At 41.2% G+C, this 14514-nt stretch overlaps 1 protein-coding gene across 2 annotated transcripts in view; it reads left to right on the plus strand.

Annotated features, from left to right (window-relative positions):
* DNAJC12 (DnaJ heat shock protein family (Hsp40) member C12) overlaps positions 1–14514 on the plus strand; it is a 43651-nt gene that overhangs the window by 7999 nt on the left and 21138 nt on the right. The window contains exons 2-3 of one of the 2 annotated variants that reach the window (XM_063670569.1): positions 430–492; positions 6589–6667. In XM_063670569.1, coding sequence (XP_063526639.1) covers positions 430–492; positions 6589–6667 — 142 coding nt within the window. The remainder of the gene's footprint in view (positions 1–429; positions 493–6588; positions 6668–14514) is intronic. The other variant, XM_054435690.2, reaches the window with a different exon arrangement.

Here is a 14514-nt window from a genome sequence, read left to right on the forward strand (position 1 = left end):
TTTTTTATTTTTAGTAGAGACAGGATTTTGCCATTTGGCAATTGGCCAGGCTGGTCTTGAACTCCTGACCTTAGTTGATCTGCCTGCCTCAGCATCCCAAAGTGCTGGGATTACAGGTGTGAGCCACTGCACCCAGGTCAATAAATTTAAAATGATAATAATTATCTTATTATATACATATATATGTTACATAATCCCTTTTGAGATAAGACATGGATTTAAATTGCACATAATACTTACATATTATTATATGCAGTATAACATAATATATTGCACATAATATCTTACCTTTTCTCATAGAAATATTTAAATTTTCTCAGATTGTTAAAAATCTTTTATGACAAGATAACTTTTTAAATGACTAAAGTATTCTAACCTACAGTTACATTATAATCAACTGTAACAAACATCCTATTATTGGACATATAGGTTGTAAGAATTAAAGAAAGAGGAGAGAAACACGAAGGGCGGCTCGACAGTCAACAGGGACAGGTTTGTTTATTTATTTATTTTTTTATTTTTTATTTTTTTGAGATGGAGTCTCACTCTGTCGCCCAGGCTGGAGTGCAGTGGCGCAATCTCGGCTCACTGCAAGCTCCGCCTCCCAGATTCACCCCATTCTCCTTCCTCAGCCTTCGCAGTAGCTGGGACTACAGGCGCCCGCCACCACGCCCGGCTAATTTTTTTGTATTTTTAGTGGAGACAGGGTTTCACTGTTTTAGCCAGGATGGTCTCGATCTCCTGACCTCGTGATCCAGCCGCCTTGGTCTCCCCAAGTGCTGGGATTACAGGCGTGAGCCACCGCGCCCAGCCTGACAGGTTTATTTTGAATAAACCTGAGAGGGGCGGCTGGCTGAGTTAGGTTAGAGACACACTCTTGTACAGACTAACAGTTTTTAAGGCTTCAGGGTGGGAGAGTTTATCAGAGGCTTGGACTGCTTCTCTGTCTCTTTGTTGTGCTTATCTGGGAGGGAGAGTTGTGTGTCTGTTCCCATCCATCTTTCTGCAGCTGCAGGCATACCCCGCCCCACCCCCCACCGAGTCTGCTTTTTGCTTCCCTATCTTGGTACACCTGAAGGGAAAGGAATGTGCTTATTAAGGCTCACTGTTTTACTGGGGCCCATTGTATGAGGGTGAAGTTTGGCAGTTACTCCAGACACTTTCCCCCCACCTCCCTCTGCTACCGAGCTGTCTTATTTGTGTTTTACTTCTGCTCTTTCTGGCTGCTTGTAATTGGAAGAGTAGTGATTTCCTTGAAATGCATGAGGCTAGAAAGGGAGCTGGAATTTAAAGTGGCGGTGTCTGTCCGAGTTGATGGTGCTCTTACTCTATCATAGGTTTTTGTTTAAAATTTATATTTTATTCTTGGACCTTCTTACAGCTATTCTTTTCTTACCTCTGATTATCTCCTTAGACAAATTCCTAGAATTGGAATTGTTGAATCAAAGGCTAGGAAATAAATTAAAGGCTCTTCATATATATGTGTGTATATATATAGAGAGAGATAGAAAACAGAACATTTAACACTTTAAAATTTAAAAACAAGTCTAGTTCTCAGTTTTATTTGTTATATAAGCAGGTTATGGTGACTGATGGTTAAAGACAGCACCCAGGAAGAGGAAACACATAGTTAATTACAGTTCCTAACAGGATGTCATCTTTTCCTATTATTCGAAGGTGTTCTCAGAAGTTTAACAAATAATAGTTATTAGTCTGGGTTTTATACATATGCCTATCTAATACAGCCTGATTTTGACTGTAAAAGTGAAGACATTCCTTATGAGAGTTGACTAAGGATGACATGGAGCTGATCTACATATGGAGAGATATCGATACACACATATATCTGTATATATAGAGATAGATACACACACATATATATACACACACATACAAACATAAATGTCTCAATTTTTTTCAAGAAAGTCTATACTTATTTACATCCTCACCAGCAGAGCATGAATGTTCATTTCTTCGCACTCTCAGTAACACTGGTCATTACCATCCTTTGGATATTTTGATTTATTTGATTACGAGTAGAGTTGAACATTTTTTGTGTGTTTACAGGACAACAGGGTAGGTAGTTTTGCAGACTACTGGACTTGGGTCAGGAAGGCAGGATTTAGTGGACCTTGACATGGAGGGTGTCAGCTCCAATGGACTGCACTTGGCAGTGGGCACATGGAGTAGGGAGGCCAGAAGATAAATACAATGCGTTCAAGATAAACTAACCCACTTTACCAGTTTACATAGAGCCAGCTCTATGGAAGCTTTGTAATAAACTTTATGATAGTAAAGCTAAAGATACAGACTTTCTTAATTTTTAAAATGTGAAATTGGTAAAACCTAGAAAATATAAAGAAGAAAATAACAATCACGCATGTAAACAAACTGAGAATCAACCATTTTGACACATTTGCTTCTGTGTACTAAATACCAGTACATTTTTTTTTTTTTTTAGATGGAATTTCACTCTTGTTGCCCAGTCTGGAGTGCAATGGTGTGATCTCGGCTCACTGCAACCTCTGCCTCCTGGGTTCAAGCAATTCTCCAGCCTCAGCCTCCTGAGTAGCTGAGATTACAGGCGCCTATCACTACACCTGGCTAATTTTTGTATTATAGTAGAGACGGGGTTTCACCATGTTGGTCAGGCTGGTCTCTTAACTCCTGACCTCAGATGATCCACCTACCTTGGCCTCCCAAAGTGCTGGGATTACAGGCTTGAGCCACTGTGCCCAGCCCAGATTTTTTTTTTTTTTTTTTTGAGACAGAGCCCTGCTCTGTCACCCAGGCTAGAGTGCAGTGTCAAAATCTTGGCCCACTGCAACCTCCACCTCCTGGGCTCAAGGGATTCTCCTGCCTCAGCCTCCTGAGTAACTGGGATTACAGGCTCGTGCCACCATGCACAGCTAATTTTTGTATTTTTAGTAGAGACAGGGTTTCACCATGTTGGCCAGGCTGGTCTTGAACTCCTGACCTCAAGTGATCCACCCACCTCAGCCTCCCAAAGTTCAGGGATTACAGGCATGAGCCACCGTGCCCAGCCCAGAATGTTTTCTAGTGGGATAGGAATTAAAAATAAAACAACAGCAACGATAAAACCCCAAAACTTTCTACCTTTGATATATAGGTATAATTTTATCTATTTATTTAAAAGCCCTAAGATATATATATCATTATATATTACATATTATAATGATATATATAATGATATATAAGATATATATATCATTATATATTACATATTATAATGATATATATAAGATATATATATCATTATATATTACATATTATATGATATATATAATGATATATATAAGATATATATGAGATATATAAGATATATATGAGATATATATGATATATATGCATATATATAAGCATCTTATATATATATACGCATATATATATATGCATTAAAAGTGCATCTTTAGGCCAGGCATGGTGACTCATGCCCATAATCTCAGCACTTTGGGAGGCCAAGGCAGGCGGATTCCTTGGGCCCAGGAGTTCAAGACCAGCCTGGACAAGATAGCAAAACCTCATCTCTACAAAACATACAAAATTAGCTGGGTGTGGTTGCCTGTGTCTGTCGTCCTAGCTTTTTGGGAGGCTGACATGGGAGGATTGCTTGAGCCCAGGAGGTGCAGGTTGCAGTGAACCGAGGTGGCACCACTGCACTCCAGCCTGGGTGACAGAGCAAGAAGCTGACTCAAAAAAAAAAAAAAGGTATGTCTTCAAGGATATAACCTGTTCTCTTGGGTATATTCCTTGGATGAGGAATAAAAGGATTTTCACTTTTTTACTTTTTTTCTGTAGTGATAGAACGTTTTTCAAAGAGAGTTTGTAAGTATTTATAAATGACTTACTAATTTAAAAATGCTTACTACTACACTGTATAGAATATTTAATACTTTAAAATTTAAAAACAAGTCTAATTCTCAGTTTTATTTGTTGTATCAGTAGGTTATGGTGACTGATGGTTAAAGACAGCACCCAGGAAGAGGAAACACATAGTTAATTACAGTTCCTAACAGGAAGTCATCTTTTCCTATTATTCGAAGGTGTTCTCAGAAGTTTAACAAAGAAAATAATAGAGTTATTAGTCTGAGTTTTATACAAATGCGTATCTAATACAGTCTGACTTTGATTGTAAAAGTGAAGACATTCCTTATGAGAGTTGACTAAGGATGACACGGAACTGATAAAAATATGTTTCTACCATGAATCTTATGACAGAATTCACCTGAGTTGCTTGAGATTTAATTTCTCAAACAAGAGCTAATTTATTTTCATTAATTAGTAGTTAGTAAATATGGAACCCCATGAGAATTTCCTAAGCCTGATGAATTTGGCCATAGGGCATGGTGACACATGCCTGTAATCTCAGCTCCTTGGGAGGCTGAAGCAAGGGGATTGCTTGAGCCCAGGAATTCTGGGCTGTAGTGCTGTGCCGACGGGGTGTCCACACTAAGTTCAGCATCAATATGGTGACCTCCGGGGGGTGGGAGACCACCAGGTTGCCTAAGGAGGGGTGAACCTGCCCAGGTTGGAAATGGAGCAGGTCAAAACACCTGTGTTGATCAGTAGTGGGATCGTGCCTGTGGCTAGCCACTGCACTCCAGCCTGGGCAACATAGCAAGACTGTCTCTGAAAGAAAAAAAAAAAAAAAGAAAGAAAGAAAAACAAAGTTTGACTGCTAAGTTAACAAAAAACTCAGCTCTTTTTAGTAAATAGCTGAATGACTTTGGACAGGTTACTTAACCACTTATATTTAATAATAGCCACTATTATTGAGTTCTTATTATGATCAGGTTTTGTGTTAGGTGCTCTACTTATATTATTCATCTGATGTAAAGATGAGTAAACCTAGACACATGGATGTTATGTAATTTGCCTAAAGCCTTGTGGCAGAACTGGGATTTCAAACCAAGCCGTCTTCCCAGGTGCAGTGGCTCACACCTATAATTCCAGCACTTTGGGAGGCGGGTGGATCACCTGAGGTCAGGAGTTCGAGACCAGCCTGGCCAACATGGTGAAACCCCCATCTCTACTAAAAATACAAAAATTAGCCAGGTGTGGTGATGGGCACCTGTAATCCCAGCTACTTGGGAGGCTGAGGCAGGAGAATCACTTGAAGCCAGGAGATGGAGGTTGCAGTGAGCCGAGATCACGCCACTGCACTCCAGACTGGGTGACAGAGTAAGACTCTGTCTCAAAAATAAAAATAAATAAATAAATAAAATAAATAAAATAAAACCAAGCAGTCAGATTCTAGAGCCACATAACCACTATTGTTTCCCGCTGCTGTCATCGCAATTACAATTAATAAAGCCAAGTCTTAATAATTCATGATAATAGGGATTAGATGGGTAAGTGAAATCAAATCAAATCATTGATGCTTCTCACATCTCATTTTAGTTTGGGCTAGAGTTTCTGTTTTCCCAATCAAAATCTCTAATGAAGCTCCTACTTGGTAACACAATTATCACGTTTGAATTATGTTCTTTTTCATTTAATTTTGAAATTCTTAATATAAAAGAAAAAGACCAAAAGACAGGAAGAAGGAGCTTTATAATAGATAATTTATAAATTATAACTTATAATTCAGAGACAGTTATCCTTGAGTAATGGTGGCTAAGCATCTTTGAAGAATTTGGATATTTTATATATTCCTAGGGGAAACCTACCTGATCATTTTGGGTATTTAAATTTTTTTTTTTTAAGACAGACTCTGCTTTGTCACCCAGGCTGGAGTGCAGTGGTGTGATCTTGGCTCACTGCAACCTCTGCCTCCCAGGTTCAAGTGATTCTCCTGCCTCAGCCTCAAGAGTAGCTGGGATTACAGGCGCCTGCCACCATGTCTGGCTAATTTTTGTATTTTTGGTAGAGACGGGGTTTCACCATGTTGGCTAGGCTGGCCTCGAACTCCTGACCTTGTGATCTGCCCGCCTCAACCTCCCAAAGTGCTAGGATTACAGGCGTAAGCCACCATGTCTGGACTGGATATTTAAATATTTTGAGCTCATAGGTATCTTGGGCCATCATTTAAATTAAGTAGTTAAATTGTCATCACAATGACTATTTCAATAGGAGCGTTTATTGGATGCTTTCTGAATTTTATTATTGAGGAAATTATTTCTTAGAGGAAAAAGTCAAAATAGAAATATAAGGATCAAAAAAAGTTGGGTTGATCATGGCTGTTTTGGGGGGGGGATTGATGCCCCAACTTCTTCCTTCCTTCATGCCATTTAAGTTTGACTTTTTTTTTTTTTTTTTTTGAGATAGGGTCTTGCTGTGTTACCCAGGCAGGAGTGCAGTGGTGCCATCATAGCTCACTGTAGCCTTGAACTCCTGGGCTTAAGGGGTCCTCCTGCCTCAGCCTTCCAAGTAACTGGGACTACTGACATGTGTCACCATGCCCAGCTAATTATTTTATATTTTGTAGAGACTGGGTCTCGCGTTGTTGTCCAGGCTGGTCTTATTCCTGGCGATCCGCTTGCCTCAGCCTCCCAAAGTGTTGAGATTATAGGCGTGAGCCACTGCGCCTGGCATACTCTTTATTTTAAACACTGATTTTTGTTTCAGGTTGAACAAATCCTGGCAGAATTTAAAGTCAGAGCTCTGGAATGTCACCCAGACAAGCATCCTGAAAACCCCAAAGCTGGTAAGAATTTAATAAAGGCTATTTCTCAAGAAAATGAGTAGTATATAGAACCAAAAGCCAGTGAATAGTAACTTAATTTTCTCAATTTTCTCTTGTCTATTATGCTCAACCGTATTCTTTCTTTGCACTATTGGATGATAGAAAGGGAGAGGGCTGTGCAGGATCTTTTCTAATAGTCATTTAAGATCTATTTTTCTTTCTGCTATACTGTGTTGCTTTGTGGTTTAAAATTCTTCTAGTTCATGCTTTATTTCACCAAGCTATTGAGTGTTAACATAACTTAAGTATATTTGTAACCAGGTAGTTGTCTTTTTTTTTTTTGAGACAGCGTCTCTGTCGCCCAGGCTGGAGTGCAGTGGTGCGATCATGTCTCACTGCAACCTCTGGCTCCTGGGCTCAAGCGATTCTCCTGCCTCAGCCTCCCGAGTAGCTGGGACTACAGGCGTGCACCACCATGCCCAGCTAATTTTTTTTTTTTTTTTGTATTTTTTTAGTAGACAGGGTTTCACTATGTTGGGCAGGCTGGTTTCGAACTCCTGACCTCCAAGTGATCCGCCCGCCTTGGCCTCCCAGTGCTGGGATTATAGGCGTGTGCCCGGCTAGGCGGTTGTCTTCATGAGAAACTTGTGATTTCTTCATTATCGGGGACCTGAATATATCCATATATTCATACTTTTGTTTCTTTCCTTCACTATCACTTAAGTATGCTTATGCCTATCCAAGCTTGGGAAAAATATGAACAAACCAATAATCCTTCTGCAACCTGTCTCTCTTCTCTACTTTGCTGCCTCTCTTCTTCTCCTCAGACCCAGACTTCCTGAAAAGGAAGTCCACAGTTGATGTCTCTATTTCCCTTCTCGCTATTTTTCCATTTGTTCCACTCTGACTTCCCTAGTTTCTCAGAAATAGACCAAGGACTACCTGAGTATCAAATCTAGTGGTTACCTTTTGGTGCTTATCTCCCCTGAACTTGCATCAAAATCTGGCCCTGTTGACCATACCTTCCTCCTTGAAACAAAGTATTTTTCTCTTAGCTGTCAGGATACTGTGCACTCATGGTTCTCCTCCAGCCTCTTTGGGCTGCTTTCTCTCAGTCTCCTTTGTGACTCCTCTGTTGCCCCAAGGTTCCCTCCTAAGCTCTCTTCTGAGCCCACTCCGTATTTTCTCCTGAAGCCTTGTCCAGGTCTGTAGCTTAAATCACCAGCTCTTTTGATGGCTCCCAAATCTATCCTTAACCTAGTTCTCACTCCCCATCTTAAGACTGTAGTTTTGACTGCTTCTGGGAAATTTCCATTTGGAAACATTTCAAAGTCACCCTGTCAAAAATTAGACTCATTATTTTCCTATCACTCCCTCTGAAATCTTGCTTATTTTTCTGTGTTCTTCCATCTCTATGAAGGACACCACCATCCATTCAGTTGGTGTCATAGAAGCCTTGTCTCCTTCCTCTCCCTCATGTCCATATCTGGGAAATTGCCAAACACTGTTGATTTACCTTTCCCGTCTCTCTCCACTCTGTCCTCCTCGCTTCATGCTGGGTGCCATTGCGGTAAGTAAGCCCCCATCATTTCATGCCTGGATTGCTACAGCATTCTTTAAGTGCTTCTCATTGCAGATTTTTCTTTTTAATTGTGGAAAAAAATATACAAAAAGGAATAAAGAATACTCTAACAGATGCCCACGTATGTTCCACCCAGCTTAAAACTTTACCAGTGCAGTTGAAATCTCTTGTGTTTTCCTGCTCTGATTTTATCCTCAGGGTAGATAATATTATATCTTAATTTTTTTTTTTTTTGAGATGGAGTTTTGCTCTTATTGCCCAGGCTGGAGTGCAATGGCACGATATTGGCTCACTGCAACCTCTGCCTCCTGGGTTCAAGCCATTCTCCTGCCTCAGCCTCCCAAGTAGCTGGGATTATAGGCGTGTGCCACCACGCCCAGTTAATTTCGTATTTTTCATAGAGACAGGGTTTCTCCATGTTGGCCAGTCTGGTCTCAAACTCCCGTCCTCAGGTGATCTGCCCGCCTTGGCCTCCCAAAGTGCTGGGATTACAGGTGTGAGTCACTGTGCCTGGCCTTATATCTTAAATTTGATGGTTATGTTTACTATATGTGTATAGCATGTGTGTATAAGTGCTTTTTCTATAAGGATAATATCATACTAAGACCTATCTATAATTCCACATTGCACAAATCCAAACTCTTCTTTATTTAGAAAATGTTTTCCTTGGCCGGGTGCGGTGGCTCATGCCTGTAATTCCAGCACTTTGGGAGGCCTAGGTGGGTGGATCACCTGAGGTCGGGAGTTCGAGACCAGCCTGACCAACATGGAGAAACCTGTCTCTACTAAAAATACAAAGTGAGCCAGGCCTAGTGGTGCATGCCTGTAATCCCAGCTACTCGGGAGGCTGAGGCAGGAGAATTGCTTGAACCTAGGAGGCGGAGGTTGTGGTGAGCAGAGGTTGCGCCATTGCACTCTAGCCTGGGCAACAAGAGCAAAACTCCATCTCAAAAAAAAAAAAAAAAAAGAAAAAAGAAAATGTTTTCCTTGTCTTAAGGTTCTTTGTTAATTTTCTCTAGAAATCATTGATTCCTTTGATTTGCAAAAACAGATCATTTTTCTATATGTGGGATCATCTTTTGTTAGATATTTAACTATTGCTTCTGCTCATTTGATTTTTTTTCCCTTTTTATTAACTTGTTTAAGGTATCATGAGCAAATAATAAGTGTCAGCTTGATAAATTTCTGCATATGTATAACCAGGTCAACCACTGCCCAGACAGATGTGGAACGTCTTCAGCACCCTAGAAATCCCTTTTCCCTTCCTGTTCAAAGTCAGCACCCTCTCTCATGTTTTGATTTCTATCACCATTGACTAGTTTTGCAGTTTTGGATTTCATATAGATGGAATCACACAGTATGTACTCTTTTGTGTGTAGCTTCTTTCGCTTTGCATTATGTCTGTGATGTACTGTGCAGTAGTTCATCCTTTGTCATTGTTGAGCCTTTAGGCACAAATCCCTTCATGCTGTGTACCTTAATTCTCCATCCCCTTTTGCTCTCCTTCACCATGCCTAGAATTTCGTGTTTCAGCCACTCAGAACTACATTAGTTCCTTCATGTGCCCTGCTCTTTCTACACTCCAGCCCTCTATGCTTGATGTTCTCTGCCTGGAACACTCCGTGGCTCACACATGTCCCTGACTACTTGGTCAGGTTGTGCTTCTGTGTCAGGTCTCAGCTGACCATCAGTTGGGAAGTCCCATGTGTCCCACCTAACAAGAGCACCCTGTACGTCAGGCAGCAGAATGTGTGTCACACTGTCTCCTTATTGCATGTTTGCTTATTGGTCATTCTGGAAGCTCAGTAAGGCAGACGCCCTGCTTGTCTTGTTCACAGTCATATGCCCCTAGCATGGCACTTACTGAAGAGGACGCCTATTCTGCACAATTTCTTGAATAAGTGAATGCATAAACATTTCTTTCTGTTTCTTTTGTGTGTGTGTGTGTGACAGTCTCACTCTGTTGCCCAGGCTGGAGGGCCGTGGCACGATCTCAGCTCACTACAACCTCTGCTTCCCAGGTTCAAACAATTCTCGTGCCTCAGCCTCCTGAGAAGCTGGGATTACAGGCATGCGCCATCACACTTGGCTAATTTTTGTATTTTTGGTGCAAAAGGGGTCTCACCATGTTTGCCAGGCTGGTCTTGATCTCCTGACCTCAGGTGATTCGCCTGCCTCGGCCTCCCAAAGGGCTGGGATTACAGGCATGAGCCACCGAGCCTGGCCCGAACATTTCTTTTTCTTTTCTTTTTTTTTTTTTTGAGACGGCTTCTCGCTCTGTCACCCAGTCTGGAGTACAGTGGCGCTATCTTGGCTCACTGCAAGCTCCGTCTCCCAGGTTCACGCCATTCTCCTGCCTCAGCCTCCCGAGTAGCTGGGACTACAGGTGCCCACCACCGCGCCCAGCTAATTTTTTGTATTTTTAGTAGAGACGGGGTTTCACCCTGTTAGCTGGGATGGTCTCAATCTCCTGACCTCGTGATCTGCCCGCCTCGGTCTCCCAAAGTCCTGGGATTACAGGCGTGAGCCACCATGCCTGGCCCCTGGCCCAAACATTTCTTTAGGGTTCATATTAACTACCTGTCTGAACTGGAGTTAATATTAAGATAGGTGTCCTAGCATAAAATTATAAAAATTTAGGTCAGGCTCGGTGGCTCACGCCTGTAATCCCAGCACTTTGGGAGGCCGAGGTGGGTGGTTCACCTGAGGTCAGGAATTTGAGACCAGCCTGACCAACATGGTGAAACTCCGTCTTTACTAAAAATACAAAATTAGCCGGGCGTGGTGGCACATGCCTGTAATCCCAGCTACTTGGGAGGCTGAGGCAGGAGAATTGCTTGAACCTGGGAGCAGATGTTGCAGTGAGCCGAGATCGCGCCACTTCACTCCAGCCTGGACAACAAGAGTGAAATTGTGTCTCAAAAAAAAAAAAAATTATAAAATTTGATAAACACTTAAAAACCACCACCACCCCAGGTTATTCTTTAACTGGGTTCTTTTCAGTGAAGCATGACTGTGAGTTGTTTCTCTGTCCCTGACAAACAATTTTTATTCAGGATACATGATGAATCACTGTGTAATTATTGCCATTTCTAGTTGCCATAGTGATGGGGGTTTTCATGTATGGGCTGCCTCAAGGCGTCTTGTTCAGAGAAACACTGGACTGTGTAAATATTGTTTAAAATGAAAACGTACACAGACATCAATATCTAGTCAGGCATGCATTTGATATATGATTCAACCTTTGGGTAGAGGTTGTTTTTTAATCTATTTAAGCATCTGTTTACTCAGTTTTCATTAATACAACTTTCTGAACGTTTACATGGATCTTTACATACTTGGATGATTAAGGTTACTGATGAAAATATTTCAAATATATGTATGAGACAGGATCTCGCTCTGTCTTCCAGGCTGGAGTGCAGTGGTGCGATCTTGGTTCACTGCAGGCCTCAACCTCCCAGGCTCAAGCAGTTCTCCCACCTCAGCCTCCCAAGTAGCTGGGACCACACATGTGCACCACCACACCTGAGTAATTTTTTTGTATTTTTAGTACAGACGGGGTTTTGCCATGTTGCCCAGGCTGGTCTCAAACTCCTGGACTCAAGTAGTCTGCCTTCCTTGGCCTCCCAAAGTGCTGGGATTACAGGAATAAGCTGCTGTGCCTGGCCAGACTATTTCAAAATCTCTTTTTTTATTTTTTATTTTTTTGGGGGGATGGAGTCTTGCTTTATCGCCCAAACTGGAGTGCAGTGGCACAATCTCAGCTCACTGCAACTTCTGTCTCCTGGGTTTAAGTGATTCTCTTGCCTCAGTCTCCTGAGTAGCCGGAACTATAAGCGTGTGCCACCACGCCCAGCTGATTTTTTTATTTTTAGTGGAAATGGGGTTTTACCATGTTGGCCAGGATGATCTCAAACCCCTGACCTCCAGTGATCCACCTGCCTCGGCCTCCCAAAGTGCTGGGATTACAGGAGTGAGCTACTGCACCCAACCTCAAAATATGTTTAAAAATTCACTTGGATACTGAAGTTTAGCTTGACAGAAATCCAGAATATAATGGACAGATTTTGAAATGTATCTAATTAAGGTGAAAAGCTAGACAGTAGAGAAACTTTGGGTAGGATAAATTAAACTCATATCTATACCTTTTTCATCCACTAAATATAGTCTCAACTGTTGCCATTGAAATTACTGATGTGATAGCATGATGGAGTAGTGGATATAAACACAGGCTTGTTTGTCTGGATTGCTCCCATTCCACTTACAGTCTAGTTGATCTTGGGCAATCTCTCCGAGCCTCAGCATTCTTGTAGGTAAAACAGGTAGACTAGTAGTATATTACTTCATGCATCTGCTGTGAAGATTAAATGAGGAGTCCTGCATGTGGAAAGTGCTTAATGGATGCTGGCAATTTTAATTCAGTGGATTGTCTTTCCTTGTTTTTATGTAGCAGCCCAAGGTAAACATTTAACATGATGGGATAGTTTTCTCTTTTTATAAGAAATGATTAGATCATTCTTTTATTCCCTGAAAAAAAAAAAAAAGTAAATCTAAGACTACCAGAAATCCCTTCCCCTCTCCAGATGTGGGTGCTGCAGACAGAACTGACTCTGCTATAGAAATAGTGTCACTGAGCCCCAGAGCTCCTGGCTGGTGCTCATGCCAGTGCTTTGTGTGGGTGACAGTAACTGTTTCAGATTAACGCTTTATTAACTTCTCCATGGCCATGAAGAAAGTAGACTTAAGGCTGGTGTGATGGCTCACACCTGTAATTCCAGCACTTTGGGAGGCCGAGGTGGGCAGATCACATGAGGTCAGGAGTTTGAGACAAGCCTGGCCAACGTGGTGAAACCTCGTCTCTACTAAAAGTACAAAAAATTAGCTGAGTGTGGTGGCGGGTGCCTGTAATCCCAGCTACTGTGGAGGCTGAGGCAGGAGAATCACTTGAACCCAGGAGGCGGTGGTTGCAGTGAGCTGAGATCGTGTCACGGTGCTCCAGCCTGGGCTATAGAGAGAGACTCTGTCTCAAAAAAAAAAAAAAAGAAAGTAAACTTCAGACTAAATTAAGAACCTGTGGAACGGTATTTTTGTTACTGATGTGCAAACTTCAAGGACATTTGGATATTAGAAGAAGGGGAGCAATTTGTCCTTTGTTAACTAACATCTTTTAATGTCTCAATTTTTTTTTACTTTACAGTCTTTACTGTTTTTCCCCATATAATAAAAATAACATAATTAATAAATAATGTTGGAAGAAAAAGTCTGCTTTCATCTTTCCCTGAGAACCACTATTAACAGTTGGTATATTTTCTTCCAGATTTTTTCAAAGCATATTTTGACATCATATTATTATTTCTTAAGTAATTGTAAATGGCATACATTTAAAATGTGACTGTTGTAGTACAAATTCTATTGTGAAATATGAATTTAAAATAACCTCTATATTTTGAAGATAGACCCAGGAGTTAAATCAGAATGTCTTGCAAGACTTCCAGCATCATTTGCTCCTATAAGCTTACAAAATGAGATCTCTCTTCCCAGAACTGGCAAGTGTTTACCTTGTGTGACTCATTTGATTAGTTGCTACATTAATGGAAAAATATAAACCCAAACTCACTTTTGTTAAATGTGGTGAAGTGGATGGAACAAGAGAAAGGTCGCATTATAGGAAAGTTAAGGTTTCTTTTTTCTTTCTGCTTATCAACTGTTGTTGAGGGACTTACATCAGAATAATTCTAAGCAGCTTCTTTCATTCTGGGAATTCTAGAAAGTGAAGCCAACAATGATGTGAAAAGAGAAGGTGACTCACAGATAAATACATAAATCTTTACGAGCAGCACACGAGTAGCAATTGGCATGTGCATCCTTGGTGGTAATTTAATAAACTTTTTATCCCCGTTGGAAAAAGTGACGTCTCATTTATACAATGGGACATTTACATTGTCCTCAGCAGCAGGAAGGATTGCTCTCACTGGACCAAGCTGCTATGGCAAGATACTTTTATTTGTTCATTTGTTTTCCTGTAGCTTTCAATAGCCCTATCTTTTTTTTTTTTTTTTTTTTTTTTTTGAGACGAAGTATTGTTCTTGTTGCCCAGGCTGGAGTGCAATGGCGTGATCACGGCTCACCGAAACCTCCACCTCCTGGGTTCAAGCGATTCTCCTGCCTCAGCCTCCCAAGTAGCTGGGATTACAGGCATGCACCACCACGCCCAGCTAATTTTGTATTTGTAATAGAGATGGAGTTTCTCCATGTTGGTCGGGCTGGTCTCAAACTCCTGACCTCA

This window comes from Pongo pygmaeus, chromosome 8 (assembly GCF_028885625.2).
Source record: "Pongo pygmaeus isolate AG05252 chromosome 8, NHGRI_mPonPyg2-v2.0_pri, whole genome shotgun sequence".
NCBI classification, from domain to species: Eukaryota; Metazoa; Chordata; class Mammalia; order Primates; family Hominidae; genus Pongo; species Pongo pygmaeus.